The 23,982-nt window shown below is 41.2% G+C and overlaps 1 protein-coding gene across 2 annotated transcripts in view; it reads left to right on the plus strand.

Moving 5' to 3' along the window:
• The window catches only part of calcrl2 (calcitonin receptor-like 2), a 57,599-nt gene that overhangs the window by 22,729 nt on the left and 10,888 nt on the right, over positions 1–23,982 (plus strand). For both annotated transcript variants that reach the window (XM_079803038.1, XM_079803039.1), the window contains exons 5-10: positions 7,751–7,863; positions 7,948–8,039; positions 8,220–8,343; positions 10,268–10,427; positions 13,981–14,041; positions 17,563–17,626. In XM_079803038.1, coding sequence (XP_079659164.1) covers positions 7,751–7,863; positions 7,948–8,039; positions 8,220–8,343; positions 10,268–10,427; positions 13,981–14,041; positions 17,563–17,626 — 614 coding nt within the window. The remainder of the gene's footprint in view (positions 1–7,750; positions 7,864–7,947; positions 8,040–8,219; positions 8,344–10,267; positions 10,428–13,980; positions 14,042–17,562; positions 17,627–23,982) is intronic.

Genomic DNA, 23,982 nt, shown 5'->3' on the forward strand with positions numbered 1-23,982 from the left:
ACTCCCTAAAAAGTAATTTAGTTATTTAGTTACTTTTTATGGAAAGTAATGCATTACAATATTGTGTAACTCCCTAAAACGTAAGTAATTGCGTTACTTAGTTACTTTTTATGGAAGGTAATATGTTACGATATTGTGTTACTCCCTAAAAAGTAATTGAGTTACTTAGTTACTTTTTATGGAAAGTAATGCTTTACAATATTGCGTTACTTCCTTAAAAAGTAATTGAGTTACATAGTTACTTTTTATGGAAAGTAATGTTACAATATTGCGTTACTTCCTAAAAAAGTAATTGAGTATCATAGTTACTTTTTATGGAAAGTATTGCGTTACAATATTGCGTTACTCCCTAAAAAGTAATTTAGTTATTTAGTTACTTTTTATGGAAAGTAATGCTTTACAATATTGTGTTACTCCCTAAAAAGTAAGTAATTGCGTTACATAGTTACTTTTTATGGAAGGTAATGTGTTACGATATTGCGTTACTCCATAAAAAGTAAGTAATAGCATTACTTAGTTACTTTTTATGGAAAGTAATGCGTTACAATATTGCGTTATTCCCTCAAAAGTAAGTAATAGCGTTACTTAGTTACTTTTTATGGAAAGTAATGCGTTACAATATTGCGTTACTCCCTAAAAAGTAAGTAATTGCGTTACTTAGTTACTTTTTATGGAAAGTAATGCGTTACAATGTTGCGTTACTTCCTAAAAAGTAAGTAATAGTGTTACTTTGTTACTTTTTATGGAAAATAATGTTACAATATTGCGTTACTCCCTAAAAAGTAAGTAATAGCGTTACTTTGTTACTTTTTATGGAAGGTCATGTGTTACAATATTGCGTTACTCCCTAAAAAGTAAGTAATAGCGTTACTTAGTTACTTTTTATGGAAAGTAATGCGTTACAATAGTGCGTTACTCCCTAAAAAGTAATTGAGTTACTTAGTTACTTTTTATGGAAGGTAATGTTACAATATTGCGTTACTTCCTAAAAAGTAATTGAGTTACTTAGTTACTTTTTATGGAAAGCAATGCGTTACAATATTGCGTTACTCCCTAAAAAGTAAGTAATAGCGTTACTTAGTTACTTTTTATGGAAAGTAATGCGTTACAATAGTGTGTTACTCCCTAAAAAGTAATTGAGTTACTTAGTTACTTTTTATGGAAGGTAATGTTACAATATTGCGTTACTTCCTAAAAAGTAATTGAGTTACTTAGTTACTTTTTATGGAAAGTAATGCGTTACAATATTGCGTTACTCCCTAAAAAGTAAGTAATTGCGTTACTTAGTTAATTTTTATGGAAAGTAATGCGTTACAATGTTGCGTTACTCCCTAAAAAGTAAGTAATAGTGTTACTTTGTTACTTTTTATGGAAGGTCATGTGTTACAATATTGCGTTACTCCCTAAAAAGTAAGTAATAGCGTTACTTTGTTACTTTTTATGGAAAGTAATGTTACAATATTGCGTTACTCCCTAAAAAGTAAGTAATAGCGTTACTTAGTTACTTTTTATGGAAAGTAATGCGTTACAATAGTGCGTTACTCCCTAAAAAGTAATTGAGTTACTTAGTTACTTTTTATGGAAGGTAATATTACAATATTGCGTCACTTCCTAAAAAGTAATTGAGTTACTTAGTTACTTTTTATGGAAAGCAATGCGTTACAATATTGCGTTACTCCCTAAAAAGTAAGTAATAGCGTTACTTAGTTACTTTTTATGGAAAGTAATGCGTTACAACAGTGCGTTACTCCCTAAAAAGTAAGTAATAGCGTTACTTTGTTACTTTTTATGGAAGGTCATGTGTTACAATATTGCGTTACTCCCTAAAAAGTAAGTAATAGCGTTACTTTGTTACTTTTTATGGAAAGTAATGTTACAATATTGCGTTACTCCCTAAAAAGTAAGTAATAGCGTTACTTTGTTACTTTTTATGGAAGGTCATGTGTTGTTACATGTAGACAGGAGGCAGACACAGGTGTTAACAGGAATGGTAGTTTATTGACCACAGTAGAGCATGGGAAGTGGAGCAGGTGAGTTAAGCGGTTGATGGTAGTTAGGAAGGTGATATGAGTGAGAGAGTTACTGTCTTTTGCATAGAAGGTAGAATGACGCTGGAGCCTGGAGATTGCTGGAGACTGGAGATCGCTGGAGACTGGAGATCGCTGGAGGTCAGAGGGACGGACAGGAACACACCCACACAGCAGAGAGGAAACACGGAAGGAGGGATACACGCTGGAGACAGGTAGTATCGATAGGAGAGTCCTTGAGGTAAGCATAGGTAGCAGTATATGCGAACGAGACCGGACGTGGAGTGCTGTGTGGTTGTGAGTCTTGTAGTGCTGGTGATGAGTGTGGTGATGAGGTGCAGGTGATGGTGATCAGTACTCTTGGGATGGAGTGCGCTGTGATTGGTGAAGGGTGGAACCTGACGTGACAGTACCCCCCCCTCCACGGCCCGCTCCAGAGGGCCGAGAACCCCGACGCCGTGGTGGTCGTCCTCTACCCCGCGGAGCTGGCTTCTCAGGATGACTGTCGTGGAATGTCTGGAGTAAACTGGGATCTAAAATGACGTTCCTTGGGACCCAGGAGCGTTCCTCGGGACCATATCCTTCCCAATCCACAAGATATTCCAGCTGACCACCGCAACGTCGGGAGTTCAAGATCTCATTGACCTTGTAGGCCGTACCGTCCTCCAGGATGAGTGGAAGGGGGGGTTCGGCGGGAACTACGTCAGGTCCTGTGGGGGAAACAGAGGGATGGTGAGCTTTGAGTAGTGAAACATGGAAAGTAGGATGAATACGATACGCTTGTGGCAGACGGAGTTGATATCTGACCGGGTTGACCTGCTTGATGATGGGGAACGGGCCAATGAACCTGGGACTCAGCTTTTTGCAAGGCAGACGCATTCTGATGTCTCGGGTAGAAAGCCTCACCAACTGACCAGGTTGGAAGATGGGGGTGTCAGAACGCAGAAGATCCGCGACCATCCTGCGTCTGCGCAGGGCCCGCTGCAACTGATGGTGAGCTGAGTCCCAGACCCTCTCGCTCTCTCGGAACCAGTAGTCCACAGCAGGAACGTCGGAGGGTTCCCCATCCCAGGGGAACAGTGGAGGTTGGAAGCCGAGTACGCATTGGAATGGGGTGAGTCCAGTGGTCGACTGCTTCAGGGAGTTTTGGGCGTACTCAGCCCAACCTAGGAACTGGTTCCAAGAGTCCTGGTGGTCATGACAGAAGGTACGTAGGAAGCGGCCAATTTCCTGTACCTTCCTTTCCGTCTGCCCGTTCGACTGTGGATGGTACCCCGACGTCAGGCTAACGGCCACACCTAGGAGCGAGAAGAACGATCTCCATACTCTGGATATGAACTGGGGACCTCGGTCAGATACAATATCTTCAGGTACTCCGAAGTATCTAAAAACCTGATTGAAGAGTGTTTCAGCTGTTTCCATGGCAGTAGGCAGACCTGGGAGTGGGATCAGACGACATGACTTGGAGAACCGATCTACTACCACTAGGATGGTGGTATTACCGTCTGAGACCGGCAGGTCAGTGATGAAATCTACTCCTAGGTGTGACCATGGGCGTTCTGGAACGGGCAGAGGAAGGAGCTTACCAGCTGGAAGATGACGTGGAGACTTGGAAATGGCACACTCCCTACAGCCCTGCACGTACCTTCTGACATCCTTTGCCATCCCTGGCCACCAGAAGCGTTCTTTTAGCAACGAGAGGGTTTCACCCCCGGTGACCAGTACTAAGTGACGTGTGAGCCGAGTGAATGGTGGGAGTGCGTCGTGTCCGAGTGAGGTACAGCAAGCCAGGTGGACAGCCCGGCGGAGGGTTCGTGGAGGCATTGGAGGAGGGAATGGTTTCTTCGGACCAGGTAATAGGACTTACAATGAGGGAGCTTGGAATAATGGGTTCTGGTTCTTCGATCTGTTCGTCAGGGGCATGAAGACGGGAGAGAGCATCAGCTTTAAGATTCTTGGTACCGGGACGATAGGAGATGGTGTAATTGAAGCGGGAGAAGAACAGGGCCCAACGGGCTTGTCTGGGGTTTAGTCTCTTGGCTGATCGAAGATACTCAAGGTTTTTGTGATCAGTAAGCACCAGGAACGCATGTTTGGCTCCCTCCAACCAATGCCTCCACTCTTCCAAGGCAAGCTTGACTGCGAGAAGTTCCCTGTCACCGATGGAGTAGTTGACCTCCGCCGGGCTGAGCTTGCGGGAGAAGAAGGCGCATGGGTGGAGTCTACTTGGCGTCCCCTGCTGCTGAGACAACACCGCTCCCACTCCGGTTGTGGAGGCGTCCACCTCCACGACGAAGGGCTTTTCCGGGTCTGGATGGACTAGGAGGGGAGCGGTGGTGAAGGCTTTCTTAAGGTGGCAGAAGGCTTTGGTGGCTGCCGGGGTCCGGGACAGAGACTTGGGCTTGTTGCGTAACATACTGGTGAGTGGATGAGTGATGGAACTGTAACCTTTGATAAATCGTCGATAGAAATTGGAGAAACCTAGGAAACGCTGGAGTTCTTTTATAGTGGTGGGTTCTGGCCAGGTTGTGATGGATTCCACCTTCCTCTCGTCCATCCGGATGCCACTGTGATCAATGTGGTATCCCAGGAAGGAAACTGAAGATTGGTGGAAAGAACACTTTTCGGCCTTGAGGAATAGATGGTACTGACGTAGACGGTTGAGGACCTCCGCAACGTGTTGGCGATGTTCGGCCTGGCTCCGGGAGTAGATGAGGATGTCGTCGATGTAGACTAGGACGAATCGATGGAGAAACTCCCGGAGCACCTCATGGATGAAATCCTGGAATACGGAGGGGGCGTTTACCAATCCATACGGCATGACGAGGTATTCATAATGACCAGTAGGGGTAATGAAGGCAGTCTTCCACTCGTCCCCCTCACGTATCCGGATGAGGTTATACGCGCTGCGGAGGTCCAACTTGGTGAACACAGTGGCACCACGGAGGTGTTCGAGGGCTGCTGGGATGAGAGGAAGGGGATATCTGAACTTAACAGTGATTTTGTTGAGGGAACGATAGTCGATGCATGGCCGCAAGCCTCCGTCCTTTTTTGCCACAAAGAAGAAGCTGGACGCAGCAGGGGAAGTAGACGGTCTGATGTAACCTTGGTCGAGGGCTTCCTGGATGTATTCCTCCATGGCCTTCACTATCCATGGATGGATAGTGGGTATATCTTACCCCTTGGTACTGGTTCACCCGGAAGCAGGTCAATGGCACAGTCCCATGGCCGGTGTGGAGGCAGCTTGGAAGCCCGTTGCGGGCAGAAGACATCGCTGAAGGGGGCGTAACACTTAGGAACATCAACAGAGCGTTGTTCAACTGGACTTTCGATGGATGTGGCACAAAGAGTCAGATCAGGCAGAGATGAGGATGGAAGAGGAAGTTCAGTCTGACATTGTGAGAAGCAAGTGTCGCCCCACTTCAGGATTTTGCCCGTTTTCCAGGAGATGGTAGTGTTGTGCTGCTACAACCAGGGGCGCCCCAGAACCACGTCAGCGGTGGAATCCTCCAGAACCAGCATGTGAGCCTCTTCCCGATGTAAAAGCCCAACCTGGAGAGTGACTGGTCCAGCCACGGTACGGACGTGCTTGCGACTAAGGGGTCTTCCGGTTATTGAGCTGATCCTGTAGGTGGTCGGAGACGGAGTGGTCTTGAGGCGTAACTGGCGGCAGATGGCACCGGAGAGGAAGTTGCCGGCTGACCCCGAGTCGAGGAGCGCGACCACTGAAAGGGAGACATTAGCGGCAGTAAGAGTGACGACAGTGGTGAGTGGTTTCATTTTATGATCAGCAGGAATAATGGCACTCACCATGGGTCGCGGAGGTCGGGTGGGGCATGCAGCTATGACATGCCCAGGTTCACCACAATACAGACAGAGACGTAGGGTCAGCCGACGGCGGCATTCTTCAGGGGTTAGTCGGGAGTTCTCTAACTCCATGGGTTCGTGGGCTGGTTCTGGGGAGCTGACGGGTTCGGATCGGCGGAAGGGCACGTTGAAGGGATACTGGTCCTGGTGCTCTTGGATGCACGCCTGCATGCGAGTGGCACAGCGAATGGAATGCTGGATGAACTTCTCAAGGCCGATGGAGTCCTCGCATGCAGCGAGATGCAGCCGTACCCGAGGTTCCAATCCTTGCCGAAATGTAGTTATCAGCGCCTGTTCATTCCATCCACTGACTGCTGCAAGCGTTCTGAATTGCAAAGCATAATCGTAAATAGACAGGGATCCATGTTTTAAATTATAAAGTTTCTCACCAGCTGACGAATCTGTGATAGGTTTCCCAAAAACCTCCCGGAAGTGGGAAATGAACGCTGTATATGATTGCGTTACCGCACCCTGTTGTGACCAGATGGAATCGGCCCACATCAATGCTTTGCCGCTGAGCTGAGAGATAATGAAGGCTATCTTGGAAGTGTCGCTCGGGTACAAGTGCGGCTGCATCTCCAGGACCAGTGTGCATTGCAGCAGGAAACCACTGCAATTCTACGCCGATCCTGAGTAGGGCGCCGGTTTGGCCATGGGACTAGCATACGGAGGTAGTGAAGGAGGGTTGTTGACAGATGGGTTGGTGTTCGCTGGTGCAGGTGAATGGACAGTAACTGGAGTGGGTTGTGGAGGAAATGTGCGCCGAAGCGCATCTACCAATTACTGGAAGGGATTCGGTTGGCTCATACTGGGTCTCGGTTATGGTCCGGTCTTCTGTTACATGTAGACAGGAGGCAGACACAGGTGTTAACAGGAATGGTAGTTTATTGACCACAGTAGAGCATGGGAAGTGGAGCAGGTGAGTTAAGCGGTTGATGGTAGTTAGGAAGGTGATATGAGTGAGAGAGTTACTGTCTTTTGCATAGACGGTAGAATGACGCTGGAGCCTGGAGATTGCTGGAGACTGGAGATCGCTGGAGGTCAGAGGGACGGACAGGAACACACCCACACAGCAGAGAGGAAACACGGAAGGAGGGATACACGCTGGAGACAGGTAGTATCGATAGGAGAGTCCTTGAGGTAAGCATAGGTAGCAGTATATGCGAACGAGACCGGACGTGGAGTGCTGTGTGGTTGTGAGTCTTGTAGTGCTGGTGATGAGTGTGGTGATGAGGTGCAGGTGATGGTGATCAGTACTCTGGGGATGGAGTGCGCTGTGATTGGTGAAGGGTGGAACCTGACGTGTCTGTGACATGTGTTACAATATTGCGTTACTCCCTAAAAAGTAAGTAATAGCGTTACTTAGTTACTTTTTATGGAAAGTAATGCGTTACAATATTGCGTTACTTCCTAAAAAGTAATTGCGTTACTTAGTTACTTTTTATGGAAAGTAATGCGTTACGTTACTTTTGAGTTACTTTTTCTCATCTCGGCTGGGCTTGCTTGTGTTTTTTAACAAACAAAAAAACCATGGACAAATGTAAAGTTCCTTTCACAATAAAAGTTAAATGAATAAACCTCAGGCTGAAGGAAAGGCTAATTCACACCTGTACACTCAATCATTCATTCACAGGAGAGCTGTTTGTCAATAAATGGCAAAACAAAGTAACTTGCCTTACTTACTGAAAAAGAAACTTGGATATTTAAAATTTTAAAGCAATGCGTTACTTTAAAAAGTAATCTGATTGTGTATCTTGCGTTACCTGTAATGTGTTACCCTCAACACTGGCCACATACGGTATTTTGTGATGCACGCAAACACACGTCTTTTCACATTTGACCTTTTGTTCTTTCAGAAAAAGTGACCAAAGTGTGTGACTCAGACGGTCAATGGTTTCGTCACCCAGAAAGCAACCGAATCTGGTCCAATTACACTCAGTGCTCTGCCTACACTAAGCAGAAACTCAAGGTTGAGCTTCAGTTTTAAATATGAAATCATTATTGCATAATCCTGTCTGTCTTATAATATCTGAGTCTCTGGTTCCTCCTGCAGCTTACGATTGTGGTTTACTATCTGACTATGGTGGGACACGTCCTCTCCATCATATCGCTCCTCATCTCCATATGCATCTTCTCCTACTTCAAGTACGTGAGAGCAACAAACACAAACAAGACTCATACACAGCTACACACTCTTTAACATTATAAGTGGACCTCAAGGAACATATTATTAAAATGACCATGACCCCTTTACTGTATAAAGCCCCAAAACCCTTCGGTATTTTTGGAAAGGCTTTATAGGATGAATGAATGGTGTTTGTGCAGATGTTTGAGCTGTGAGCGAATCACTCTGCATAAAAACATGTTCACATCCTTCATCCTGAACTCGTTGGTCACCATCAGCTGGTTCTACTTTGTCATCGGCGAGCAAAAGACCAGGACAGGCTCTGTAAGTACATCACATATATATGACAGTATTTAAATGAGCTTGATGGTTGCTTTCACTTACATTTTCAAACTGGGTTCCGGGGGCTGCAATTTTTTTTTTTACATTCGAGAGGAAAAAATATTAATCTGTGCACTTTAAATATTAAATATGCTTGTACAGTAGTGGCCAAAAGTGATGTCCTGACTCCTGACTAGGAAGATTAACATTTTCACCCTTTATTCAAATATTATTAAAAAACCTGTTAAAGATTTCTTAGGCATATTGCGTAGTTGTGCTTGGAGTCGATTTTTTCTTTGAAACATGAAAACATGAAACATGACACATTTTTGGCTAGGCTGTCATAGAAAGTAATTATGAACACATGCAAAACAACAAAAAATTAATGATTATGTAGTCAATGTTATTTTTTTGTCAAATAAATTTATCAGATAAATACCCAAACCAAGTTTAGTGTTTTGTTCTCCCTTCTTATTTAAAAAAAATGTTTATATATATATATATATATATATATATATATATATATATATATATATATATATATATATATATATATATATATATAAATATTTCCCTCATATTTTAATCATTTGATTGAACTTTTAGGGTCCTTAAAAACAAACACCCCTAGATAATACAATATTTTATAATAATTTGAGAGGAAAAACATTACAAATATATCTTAGGCTATCAAAATTAATGTGTGCACTTAAAATATTAATACAATATGTATTAAAAATGCCTAGATAATGTTTTATAATCATTTCAATTGTTTAACAATTTTCTTTTGTACAGTGACAATATACATATTTAATAAAAAATATACATTATCCAATTTAATAAAAAGTCACCTTGATAAATTCTGTGTCTGTAAAAATACTTGACTATAAATCTCTGATTCTGATTTCAAAAATGATTATTTAATTTATCTGGCTTGACAACATTAAAATATTTTCCCTCATACATTATGTGTGTGTGTGTGTGTGTGTGTGTGTGTGTGTGTGTGTGTGTGTGTGTGTGTGTGTGTGTGTGTGTGTGTGTGTGTGTGTGTGTGTGTGTGTGTGTGTGTGTGTGTGTGTGTGTGTGTGTGTGAGAGTGCGTGCGTGCGTGCGTGCGTGCGTGCGTGCGTGCGTGCGTGGGTGAGTGTGCGTACGTGTGTGTGTGTGTGTGTGTGTGTGTTACAATCCCTGTCTTGTTTCTCCAGTCTTGTGTTTAAGGACTCTTATTTTGAAGTGTATTTTTTGGCATAGTAAAATAGCTGTAGTTTGCCTATAATTTTGTCAGATAAATACTTTAACCAAGTTTAGTGTTTTGTTCTCCCCTCATATTTAAAATATTTCAATCATATTTTGATCATTTAATTGAACTGATAGGGTCATTAAAAACAAATATAGTTGGATAATATAACATTTTATAATAATTTAAATAGTTTAACAATTAGAGGGAAAATTCCAATTGTTCCAATGGCACACTTATTTTGAAGTGTATTTTTTGCATAGTAAAAGAGCTGTAGTTTGCCTTATTTGCCAAAATAATTTTGTCAGATAAATACTTTAACCAAGTTAAGTGTTTTGTTCTCCCTTCTTCCTCATATTTTAATCATTTGATTGAACTTGGAGGGCCATTAAAAGCAAATACCCCAGATAATATAACATTTTATAATCATTTCAATATATTAACAATTAGAGGGAAAATTCAAATTTTCCAATTGTTCCAAAGCGACTCTTATTTTGAAGTGTGTTTTGGTTCCTGTTGTTCCTGCTGTTTGACTTCCTGTGATTAATTCCTGATTTGTTTGTTCCCAGAGTTAGTCTTGTTTGTAACCCTCGTTTCCATAGCAACTCATTACTCGCACCTGTTCCTTGTTCTAGCCCTTGTTATCTTGTGTATCCTGTGTTTGTTGTCTGGTGATTTCTTGCGTGTTCAGTCTCAGATCGGCTGTAAGATCCTGGCGAGTCTCATGCAGTACACCTCATGCTCCAATTACTTCTGGATGTTGTGTGAGGGGATCTACCTGCACACACTCATCATCGTAGCCGTGTTTGTGGGCGAGCAGCAGCTGGGCTGGTACTACATCCTGGGCTGGGGTATGTACTGAACACTGATCGCTCTTTACAAATTAACATCAATACACTTTTGACCTCTTTGACTTTTAATATACATATGTATGTGTGTTTACATCTGTCACAATTTCCCCTGTGTTTTGTGTGTTCTGTATTCTAGGACTTTTATTTTGAAATGTCTGTGTTCCCTTGTTTACTTCCTGTAGTTTGTTCCTGTTTGCCTTACTTACCCTTGTTTGTTCCCATAGAGATTAATTAACCTGACCTGTCCCTTCTTAGCCCCTTGTGTAAAAAGAAAATACAATTTCAAAATAAAAGTCCTATAACGCAGAACACAGAGTAATCATGATAAACATAAATATACGTGCATATGTAAATTAGGGCTGTCAAGCGATACATCTTGTTTTATCTAATTAATTAGATGATGTGTGATTAATTAATCCCCCCCCAAAAAATTGTGTTAAATGAGAAAAGCATGAAATAAACATTACAAAAAAGTAGCTTTAGAAAGAAATATTTGATTTGATTCAATGTAGAATTTATTACTCATAAACTTTTAGGCTACAACGGCCATGATTTTTTTTCATAAGCTGCATCTGAACTGGTATTTACAGACCAAAATTTGCTTTTATGTTCCACAAAACAAAGTCATACCGGTTTCAAAAAACGACATATTATATAATATAATCTCGCAATTCTCACTTTATAACACACCATTGCGACTTTATATCACACAATTCTGACCTTATAATTAGCAATTGCGAGTTTATATCTCGCAATTTGGAGAAAAAAAGTCAGAATTGCGAGAAGTAAACGCAATTGTGAGATAATTATCTCAATTATCTTTTAAAATGTTTTATTCTGTGGCAGAAGCAAGCTTCCATAAAAACTGGTGGCAGTAAATGTCTAAAAGAGTGAGTTATTGAATCATTAATTCGATTCTTTCAAAGGCTTATTCGTTCAGGAATGAAGTAAACAGCTCTCTTTATGAATGAGTCATTGAATCATTCATTCGATTCGTTCAAACGGCTGATTAATTCAGGAATTAAGTAAATGGCTCTGTTTATGAATGAGTCATTGAATCATTGATTCACCCAATTGATTCGCTTAAATCACTGATTCATTCGGGAATGAATTAAACAGCTCTCTTTATGAATGAGTCATTGAATCATTGATTCACCCAATTGATTAGCTCAAATCGCTGATTCATTCAGGAATGAAGGAAACAGCTCTTTTTATGAATGAGTCACTGAATCATTGATTCACCGATTGATTCGCTCAAATCGCTGATTCATTCAGGAATTAAAGGGTTAGTTCACCCAAAAATGAAAATTCTGTCATTAATTACTCACCCTCATGTCGTTGGACACCCGTAAGACCTCCGTTCATATTCGGAACACAAATGAAGATATTTTAGTTGAAAGCTGATGGCTGAGAAAGGCTTCACACAGGCCTCCATTGGCATTCAGTACATTGACACTTCCAAGATCCATGAAAGGCACTTAAAACGTCGTTACAAAGTCTATCTCACCACAGTGGCTCTACAATAATCATACAATGCGACGACAATAGTTTTTGTGCGCAAAAAAAAATCAAAATAACACCTTTATCCAACTTGTTCTCGACTTCCGTGTGCGCCTCCACGACGCATGCGCGAGAATATGACGCAGATCCGGCGTTCGGACATATGACCCAGAAGCGATTTGTTTACGAGCAGAGGAAGACGCGCGTGTCTAAGCTGTTGGATTCTACATTGATCGTGCTTTAGGTCTCGGCGTAGTGCTCAAAATGGAGCTTAAGTGTGTATTTCATCGATTCCCGAACACCGGCGCTACGTCATATTCTCGCGCATGCGTCGTGGAGGCGCACACGGAAGACAAGAACAAGTTGGATAAAGGTGTTATTTTGATTTTTTTTTGCGCACAAAAACTATTGTCGTCGCATTGTATGATTATTGTAGAGCCACTGTGGTGAGATAGACTTTGTAACGACGTTTTAAGTGCCTTTCATGGATCTTGGAAGTGTCAATGTACTGAATGCCAATGGAGGCCTGTGTGAAGCCTTTCTCAGCCATCAGCTTTCAACTAAAATATCTTCATTTGTGTTCCGAATATGAACGGAGGTCTTACGGGTGTCCAACGACATGAGGGTGAGTAATTAATGACAGAATTTTCATTTTTGGGTGAACTAACCCTTTAAATAAACGGCTCTCTTTATGAATGAGTCATTGAATCATTGATTCACTGGATTGATTTGCTCAAATCACTGATTCATTCAGGAATTAAATAATCGGCTTTCTTAATGAATGAGTCATTGAATCATTGATTCACCCGATTGATTTGCTCAAGTTGCTGATTCATTCAGGAATTAAGTAAATGGCTCTCTATATGAATGAGTCATTGAATCATTTATTCACCCAACTGATTGCCTCAAATAGCCGATTCATTCAGGAATGAAGTAAACAGCTCTCTTTATGAATGAGTCATTGAATCATTGATTCACCCGATTGATTCACTCAAATCGCTGATTCATTCAGGAATTAAGTAAACGGCTCTCTTTATGAATGAGTCATTGAATCATTGATTCACCCAACTGATTTGCTCAAAATTAGGATTCATTCTGAAATCAAACACACTGTTGACGCACAACACTTCTGCACTGGCTAATTTATAGGTAATGTTTTTGTTGGCAAATGTAAGCAAAAACTTTATATTGTATGTTAAACATATCAAACATCAATGTATAAAATCAATATCACATTTGCACTCGTACTTAGTACTTGTACTTGTACACTCGTACTTGCACTCGTTCTTAAATCAATATAACATTTGCACTCGTACTTATACATTATCGGACAAAAACAGCACTCGTGTGATATTGCTTAACTATATCCCATGATATAAATATGAGGGGTATAAACTCATACCAGGGGCATTTTTGCCCTGATATCTTACATTTTAGGATCCTTCTAACTGCATTTTATACTCCATCAATGTAAGATGAACTACATAGGTTAGAGTCGGACGGGTGCGATAAATGTAGTGCCGTCAAACCGATTAATCGTGATTAATCGCATCCAAAATAAAAAAGTTTGTGTTTAAATAATATGTGTGTGTGTACTCTGTATAATTATTATGTGTAAATAAACACACACACACACACACACACACACACACACACACACACACACACACACACACACACACACACACACACACACTCATATTTATACATACTGTATATACAAACATATATTATGTAAACACAAACATTTATTTTGGATGCGATTAATCGATTCGACGGGACTAGTTATTTTTCCATAACTAGTTGATTAAATTATCGTGTTTAATCGACAGCCCTAATATATATATTTTATTGCTTCTTGTCTTCATTGTAAGGTTCACAGAATAATAATTATTAATAAAATGTTAACTAAACTTGGTAAAATAACTCTCAGCTTGTGTTGTGATCATGATCTGTTTGGCAAGAAATTAAAGATTGATCACATAATGATTACTTTAGATTTTAAGTCTGTCTAGTCTGAAGAAAAGCGTGACGTCGTGAGTTATTCCTACAGGTTTCCCAGTGCTCCCTGCGGTCATGCACGCTGTGGCACGTCTGCTCTACTATGATGACAGGTAAACCTGAGATTTTACACTTGAAATGAACCAGCACACACATAAAATTAATATCCGGGAGGGATCAAATTGATTATATCCCGGACGCAGTGTTGGGGAAAGTTAATGTGTTACAATATTGCGTTACTCCCTTAAAAAGTAACTAATTGAGTTACTTAGGGCGTTTTCACACCTACCTTGTTTGGTCCGGATTTTCGGACTTTTCAGTTTGGTCCGAATCAAAATTGCAGATGTGAAACCTCCCCGTACCACGGTCTGGACCAAACAGACGAAATTTGGTCAGACGAAAAGAGGTCGTCTCGGTCCGGATCAAACTGAACAAAGGTTCGGTTCGTTTCTAGTGTGAAAGCATTTTCTGTATGGTTCGGACTTTCAGACCATTTACAGGAAGTTCCTGTTTATGTTTAAATATTATAATGTTATTTTTAAATTCAATCTAGGCTACATTGATTATGAAAAGTGAAAATATGCGCAATATGTCAGTAGACAGAAAGTCAGAAATAATTTTGAACTAAATTTTGTATGATTTTGCTTAGAAAGCATTTCTTTAATGGGAATTTCGTTTTGTATAAATTGTATCTTAATTTTAATCAACGTTTAATCAGATAATTGCCTGGATTTAATAAATAAGAAGCAAATAATCTATAGCAGACAATAATCGCGGGATCGATCACATGCTTTACACATGAACTGGAGCGCGTCTCAAATAAACCGAAACTCAGCAGGCTACTTGCCTCACAAACATGAGAAATATGTGTATATAAAGCTTGAAATGTCCACTTTTAAACGTAACGAATAAAAAAATAGTCAAGCAATGCGCACTGTTCAATAGTGGCAGCGATATGCGTCTGTTCATTCAACTTGTCAAAGACGCTGACATCAGACGCACGTCCGTTTACAAACCAATCACAGTCCAGATGCCGCCCACATAGATGATGACGAGTGGACGCAAGTGCGTCATGTAAAGTTCTTTAGTCCGCTCACATAATTGCAATGTGAAACCAAACCAAAACTATATATAATATAAATATATATAAAAAGTATCAAAACATGAACTTCGGTTCGGACCTTGGTGCGGACTTTCAGGTGTGAAAACGCCCTTAGTTACTTTTTAAGAGAGTAATGTTGCATTACTTTTTCTCACCTGGGCTGGGCTTGTTTTTTGAAAAAGTAACTCAGATATTTTGTTGTAAAGTTTACTAGTTACTTGAAAAAGTAATCTGTTGTAAATTTGAAAAAGTAATCTGTTGTAAATTTAAAAAATTTATTACTTTACTAGTTACTTGAAAAAGTAATCTGTTGTAAATTTGAGAAAGTAATCTGTTGTAAATTTGAAAAGTAATGCATTACTTTACTAATTACTTGAAAAAGTAATCTGTTGTAAATTTGAAAAGTAATGCGTTACTTTACTAGTTACTTGAAAAAGTAATCTGTTGTAAATTTGAAAAGTAATGCATTACTTTACTAGTTACTTGAAAAAGTAACCTGTTGTAAATTTGAAAAGTAAAGAATTACTTTACTAGTTACTTGAAAAGGTAATTTGTTGTCAATTTGAAAAAGTAATCTGTTGTAAATTTGAAAAAGTAATCTGTTGTAAATTTGAAAAGTAATGCATTACTTAACTAGTTACTTGAAAAAGTAATCTGTTGTAAATTTGAAAAAGTAATCTGCTGTAAATTTGAAAAGTAATGCATTACTTTACTAGTTACTTGAAAAAGTAATCTGTTGTAAATTTGAAAAGTAATGCGTTACTTATAGTTACTTGAAAAAGTAATCTGTTGTAAATTTGAAAAAGTAATCTGTTGTAAATTTGAAAAGTAATGCATTACTTTACTAGTTACTTGAAAAAGTAATCTGTTGTAAATTTGAAAAAGTAATCTGTTGTAAATTTGAAAAGTAATGCATTACTTTACTAGTTACTTGAAAAAGTAATCTGTTGTAAATTTGAAAAAGTAATCTGTTGTAAATTTGAAAAGTAATGAATTACTTTACTAGTTACTTGAAAAGGCAATCTGTTGTAAATTTGAAAAAGTAATCTGTTGTAAATTTGAAAAGTAATGCGTTACTTATAGTTACTTGAAAAAGTAATCTGTTGTAAATTTGAAAAAGTAATCTGTTGTAAATTTGAAAAGTAATGCATTACTTTACTAGTTACTTGAAAAAGTAATCTGTTGTAAATTTGAAAAAGTAATCTGTTGTAAATTTGAAAAGTAATGCATTACTTTACTAGTTACTTGAAAAAGTAATCTGTTGTAAATTTGAAAAAGTAATCTGTTGTAAATTTGAAAAGTAATGCATTACTTTACTAGTTACTTGAAAAAGTAATCTGTTGTAAATTTGAAAAAGTAATCTGTTGTAAATTTGAAAAGTAATGCATTACTTTACTAGTTACTTGAAAAAGTAATCTGTTGTAAATTTGAAAAAGTAATCTGTTGTAAATTTGAAAAGTAATGAATTACTTTACTAGTTACTTGAAAGGCAATCTGTTGTAAATTTGAAAAAGTAATCTGTTGTAAATTTGAAAAGTAATGTATTACTTTACTAGTTACTTGAAAAAGTAATCTGTTGTAAATTTGAAAAGTAATGTATTACTTTACTAGTTACTTGAAAAAGTAATCTGTTGTAAATTTGAAAAAGTAATCTGCTGTAAATTTGAAAAGTAATGCGTTACTTTACTAGTTACTTGAAAAAGTAATCTGTTGTAAATTTGAAAAGTAATGCGTTACTTTACTAGTTACTTGAAAAAGTAATCTGTTGTAAATTTGAAAATAATCTGATTCCGTAACTCAAGTTACTTGTAATGCGTTACCCCAACACTGCCAGTACGAGCCCTGTTGCGTAACGTTTATGGGGGCTCGTCTGGGATATAAATGTGACCAGTAGGGCTGGGTAAAAAAATATAGATTTCTCGATTTTAATTGATTCTCATTTTTACGAGCTGATATCTATTCTCAAATGTCAAAAATCGATTAGTGTTGTTTTCAGTTGATGAATGAACGGAACATTGTAGCGCCTCCCATCCAATAAATCACAATAATATTTTGTGCTTTCTATAAAAATCTATAAAAAAAAAACGTAACTGAGTGTAATTTAAGTGTTTGTATACAAAGTAGTAAATTTTTACCTTCAATATTATAGTAGGCAACAACTAACCTCCATAGTTTACAGCATTAGTTCAGAGATTTGTTTTCCTTGAGAGAATTTGCCATGATTTGTACCTGATATATATATATATACAAATATATATACATACATATATATATACAAAATAATCGATATTAAATCGAATCGAATTGGAAGCTTTTGAAAAATCGAATCGAATTGTGAAATTTGTGTCAATACCCAGCCCTAGTGACCAGCAAACGTTTGGTTACCAACATTCTTCCAAATATCTTCTTTTGTGTTCAACAGAAGAAAGAAATTCATGCAGGTTTAGAACAACTTGAGGATGGGTCATTTTATTTTTGGGGGCGAACTATCCCTTTAAGTGTTTAATCGCAGTGAGTTTGTGTGTTTGACAGGTGTTGGGCCATGAACACAAACCTGCTGTACATCACACACGGCCCGATACACGTCGCTCTGCTGGTGAGCTTCATTCATTCTTCCTCAGAGTTTCTGTCTTGTTTTCCGGCACAATTATCGAAACGTTCTTAAAGGTGCAGTGTGTAATATTTATGAGGATCTTTTGACAGAAATGCAATATAATTCACAAAACTATATATAAAAACCTTACATAATGAAGCGTTATGTTTTTATTACCTTAGAATGAGCCGTGTCTATCTACACACAGTGAAGCCGCCATTTTGCGCCGCCATGTTTCTACGGTGGCCCTAAACGGACAAACTTCTCTACAGAGCGCTAGCTACTCTCTGCTCTCTCAGACGACGACATCTTTGTCCTGTGTGGGCTACCGTAACTTCTCAATGTGCTTCGACAGGGAGGGGTGGGCGGGTGCAATTTACTACCTCACCACTAGATGCCGCTAAAACTTACACACTGCACCTTTAAATCAAGATACATTTACTTGGGAAGCAAAATGACTTGATTTCCATCAAAATTAAGTGCGAATATGTTTAAAACATAATCTGAAAAATAAATTAAATTAAATTAGTCGTCACCACAGGGCTCGACATTAAAACTATAGCCTCTTATAGCCTTATGTTTCACGAAAGAAAGTCATACAGGTTTGAAACGACATATTATATATTTATATCTCGCAATTCTGACTTTATGACACATAATTGCGACTTTATAACCCTGGGAGGCCGACAATAATTATATATATATATATATATATATATATATATATATATATATATATATATATATATATATATATATATATATATATATATATATATATATATATACTAGGGCTGTCAAAAGATTAATCGCGATTAATCGCATCCAAAATAAGAGTTTGTGTTTACATAATATATGTGTGTGTACTCTGTTAATTATTATTTATTTATAAATACACGCACAAGCATGTATATATTTAAGAAAAATATTATTTTTATATATAAAACATTTATATTTATATATATTATAGATTATATAAATGAATATACAGTATATACATGCAAATATTTCTTAAACATATACATGAATGTGTGTGTATTTATATATAAATAATAATTAACAGAGTACCGACACATATATTATGTAAACACAAACTTTTATTTTGGATGCGATTAATCTTTTGACAGCCCTAATATATACATGCAAATATTTCTTAAATATATGTATGTGTGTACATGTATGTGTGTATTTAAATATACATAATCATTATACAAAGTACACACACACACATAATATGTAAACACAAACCTTTATTTTGGATGCGATTAATCGCGATTAATTATTTGACAGGCCAAATATTTCTTTCTTTATTTTAATTTAAATATATATTTTTTATTATTTAATTTAATAGCTTTTCATTAAACTCACAAAGTTCCATCATGAAACTTGGACAATATTTTATATCAATATGGTATAAGATTATTATACTCAAATCAACGTGATAAACAAGTTAGGTCAAAAGTAATCCAAAAGTAATCCGTAACCGATTACAATTTGTAAGTAATCCCATCTCTGGCTACAGGACGGGGATCTGTTGAGCCAAACGAGAGAAGATTTTAAACTAAGCTACAAAAATAGCACATAAAAACTTAAAATTGACTATTTTTCTCCTACAATTAAAACTTTGTTAAAAACTCTGTTAAAATCATGACCATTTGAAGCATTTTCTGACCAGATATTAGTTCTTGTTTTAAGCATTAACTTGTAAACAAGACCGAACACCTGAAGGCGTTGTGCTTGTTCAGTAAATGTATCTTGACTTAAGGATGTTTTCACTACACTGCAAAAAATGCTTTTCTTACTTAGTATTTTTGTCTTGTTTTCTGTCCAAATATCTAAAAAAAATCTCACATTTAGAAGCATTTACTAGACAAGCAAAAGTTTTTGTCTTGTTTTGGGGGGAAATAACTCAAAATTAAGGGAGTTTTGGCTTAAAATAAGCAAAATAATCTGCCAATGGGGTAAGCAAAATAATCTTGTTTTCTGTTTGAATTAAGATTATTTTGCTTACCCCATTGGCAGTTATTTTGCTAATTTGAAGCAAAAACGTCTCGGGTTATGACTATAACCCTTGTTCCCCGAGAAGGGGAACGAGACACTGCGTCATCGTGACGACACTTTGGGGAACGCCCCTCGCGTAAAGCGTCTGAAGAAACTGTAAAATCAGCCCAATCCGATTGGTGTTGCGTGATGACGTCGTATGTGACGGCATATCCGGAAGATACAAAGAGACGTCTGAACGAAACAGAGATAGCGTTCTTTGCGATGAAGCGAGCGCTCTGATGATTGGGTGGACACGAGACGCAGTGTCTCGTTCCCCTTCTCGGGGAACAAGGGTTATAGTCATAACCCGAGACGTTCCCCTTCGAGGGAACTCGAACTGCGTCATCGTGACGACACTTTGGGGAACGAGTACCAACTATCCCGCACCAATCATACCCACCCCAGTGTGAAGCTGGAACCAGGCACAACTAGGGGGCGAGCACTCTCGCGCCAGGCGTCTCAGGGAGATGCAGACTATAAAAACGAATGAAGGTGTGAGGAGTGGCCCACCCAGCTGCCTCGCAGATGTCTAGCATAGAGGCCCCAGAAAGGAGGGCTACTGAGGAGGCCATGCTCCTGGTAGAATGGGCCCTCACGGCTAAGGGTGAAGGCAGGTTGCGCACCCGATAAGCCATGGCTATAGCCTGGACAATCCAGTTACTAATCGTCTGCTTTGACGCAGGCAGCCCTTTCTTGGGTGAACCAAAACACACCAACAGCTGGTCTGACTTTCTCCACTGAGCAGACTTCTCCAGATAAATCCTCAATGCCCGCACGGGGCAGAGGAGGTGAAGTCTGCTCTCTTCCGCCGTCACGTGAGGTGGAGGATGGAATGCCTGGAGAACCACTGACCTTGCCCTGTTTAGATGGCACCTTGGGCACGTAGCCCTGGCTGGGATGCAAGATGGCTTTAACCATGCCAGGGGCAAACTCCAGGCAAGTCGGCGTGATATCCAAGGCCTGGAGGTCCCCGACTCTCCTCAGAGAAGTGATAGCAAGGAAAAAAGCCACCTTGAAGGTCAGTATTCTCGCCTCAGCCGACTCCGGCGGCTCAAAGGGGGCCTCAGCCAAACCCTCGAGCACCACCGCCAGGTCCCAGGTTGGGACCCTGGAATGGGCCGCAGGCCTCATCCTCCGAACCCCACGGAGGAATCGTACAACCAGATAGTGCCTTCCCAACGGCCCATCACTTACGCATACCACATACGCCTTAAGTGTGGACGGGGAAAGACCGGCGGAGAAGCGGTCTTGACGGAACTCCAGCACTGAAGCCACCGGGCAGATAACTGGGTTCACCTCCCGCTCTCTACGCCAAGTGGAAAATATTCCACTTCAGGCTGTACAACCTCCTGCTGGAAGGAGCTCTGGAGCTGAGTAGGGTCTCTACGACACCCGCCGACAGGCCCTCTACTAGGTACTGGGCCCCCTCAAGGGCCAGACCCAGAGACCCCACACCTCTGGCCGGGGGTAGGCTTAAATCGTGCCCTCGGCCTGAGATAGCAGGTCCCTCCTCAGAGAGACCTGCCATGGGGGACCGTCCCGCAGGTAGATGATGTCGGAGAACCAGAATTAAGTGGGCCACCGGGGTGCTACTAAGAGAAGGCTGATGACCTCCCGGCGGACACGCTCCAGTACTCCCGGGAGCAGAGTGATCGGGGGAAAAGCGTACAGACGAAGCCTCGGCCACATCTGTGCCATGGCATCCAGCCCCAGCAGGGCCGGATGAGTGAGGGAGAACCACAGCGGGCAGTGGGACGTCTCTTGAGACGCGAATAGATCCACTTCCACCGGGCCCAACCGCTCGCACATAGCCTCCACCACCTCGGGGTGGAGTCGCCATTCCCCGGGCCTCAGCCCCTGCCTCGACAGGATGTCTGCTCCCTAGTTTTGGTCCCCGGGGATGTACATCGCCCTGAGGGATGACAACCTCCCCTGGGACCACAGGAGAACCTGATGCGCCAGTCTGCAAAGAGGGCGCGACCTCAGGCCCCCCTGGTGGTTTAGATACGATACTGCCGACATATTGTCGGATCGTATCAGGACATGGTGGCCGCGGAGGTCCGGGAGAAAGCTCCTCAGAGCTTTGTAGACCACCAGCATTTCCAGGCAGTTGATGTGCCAGGAAAATGCCGGGTCTCCCACAGACCTCTGAAAAAGCGGCCTTCCATGACCGTGTCCCAACCAGTGAGGGATGCGCCTGTTGAAACGGTTTCCCGACAACATGATGCTCCCAGCACCGGCCCCCGGGACAGGAACCAAGGTCTCTTCCATATGACGAGGGAACGAAGGCATCTGCGCGTTACCCTGATCATACAGAATGAATTTCCCCTCAAGGAAAGCCCCCTGGTTCACTTCCGCATCAGGACATGGTGGCCGCGGAGGTCCGGGAGAAAGCTCCTCAGAGCTTCGTAGACCGCCAGCATTTCCTGGCAGTAGATGTGCCAGGAAGAATGCCGGGTCTCCCACAGACCTCTGAAAAAGCGGCCTTCCATGACCGTGTCCCAACCAGTGAGGGATGCGTCTGTTGAAACGGTTTCCCGGCAACATGATGCTCCCAGCACTGGCCCCCGGGACAGGAACCAAGGTCTCTTCCATATGACGAGGGAACGAAGGCATCTGCGCGTTACCCTGATCATACAGAATGGTCTTCCCCTCAAGGAAAACCTCCCTGGTTCCCAGCCACCACTGTAGGGGTCTCGTGCAGCAGGCCAAGAGAAATTCTGTTGGACGCAGCTGCCGCAAGTCCCAGCAGTCCTAAACTGCTGTACAGTGATGCCCGAATGGAGGAACCTGATAATGATACGCTTCGCCCCCGAAAGCGAACCTCAGGAATCCCCCGTGACACAGAAGGATGGAACATGGAAGTATGTGTCCTCTTTAGATCCACGTGACAGACCAGTCCTCAGACTGGATCTGAACCACGACACTCAAGCATCTTGAATCTGAATCTCCTCGGAGAACGATCCAAGTACCTCCGATCTAAAGTTGGACGCAACTGGCCATCCTTCTTAGGAACTATGAAGTACCGGCTGTAGGACCCGGACTCCCTGACTGGCGGAGGAATACGTTCAAAGCCTCCTTAACCGACAGGGAGTGTACTTCCTGTTCCATTACCCGCACCTGCTCTGGGCCGACCACAATTCAGACCACCCCGTTAGACTTCGGGGGAGGGAACTGAACTGCGGCCTGTAACCCGTTCTACAGTACGCAGGGCCCATGCAGATATATTCGGAGGCATAACCATGCGCCGAGATAATCTGCTAAGGGAACCAGCCTCTCGAGGCCGGCCTCGGGTGTCAACCGAGCCTCCTCCCCGACCCCCTGAAGCGGCTAACCGGCAGGGCGAAATCGAGGAAGATTTTCGGTGTGCGTACGCGTTTGCTGGACCGCCGCAGGTCTTGCTAGAGGCGGCTGGTGCAGCGCGCGTGCGCTGAGAAACGATGTGGCCCGAAACATACTAGACGGCGGGAGCACAACATCGATTCCCAAAAGCTCCTCAGGGGAGGCGACCTCGATCGCTCCTACCCGGGAGAGGGGGCCGGCCAGCAGGGGCCTCATCTAAGGGAGCAGCTCGACAGGGCCGCAACCTCCAATCTTAGATGGATATCCAGACAAGTCAAACACGCTTGGGCGACAGACTGATTAAATATCTAACTTAACAAAGTCAGATAACATGACACTCAATTCCTCAGAATTAAATGTCATCATAATCACCCAACCGTGCAACCTGGTCCGAATGATAGGCTGAGTAAAAAATACATCTAACTCCTATAGTCAGATAATATTTTAATTGAATTCCTCGGAATTAAATGCAGCCATAGTAAGGTGAAAGCGAATACTGTTCGATTATATTATATACGGCTCGAAAATCACACGTTGCCTCAGCAACGCGGCTCAAGCAGTTATAATACAATTGGCCTTCCTCCCTCGAGAAGAAAGCCAAACAGTATCACATTTCACAAATACGGTGAACATGGTCTGAATAATAGGCTGAATATCTAACTCCTCAAAGTCAGATCATATTTCATTTAATTCCTCAGAATACAACGCAGCCACAATTATCAGACAATACTGCTTAATTGTATTATATACGGCTCGTAAACCACACGTTGCCTCAGCAACGCGGTTCAAGCCGTTATAATACAACTGGCTTTCATCCCTCGAGAAAAAAGCCAAACGGGCGCGAGGCTGAAACACCCGAAGGCGCACGGCAGTACGCGTCGAGATATTTCTGAATGAAAACAGCCCGCCCCCTCAGGAGCTGACTGCATGCCTCGCACCCACAGTATCCCTTCTCACCGTGTCACGTTGTATCA

Source organism: Gobio gobio (genome assembly GCF_949357685.1).
Source record: "Gobio gobio genome assembly, chromosome: 21".
Classification (NCBI taxonomy): Eukaryota; Metazoa; Chordata; class Actinopteri; order Cypriniformes; family Gobionidae; genus Gobio; species Gobio gobio.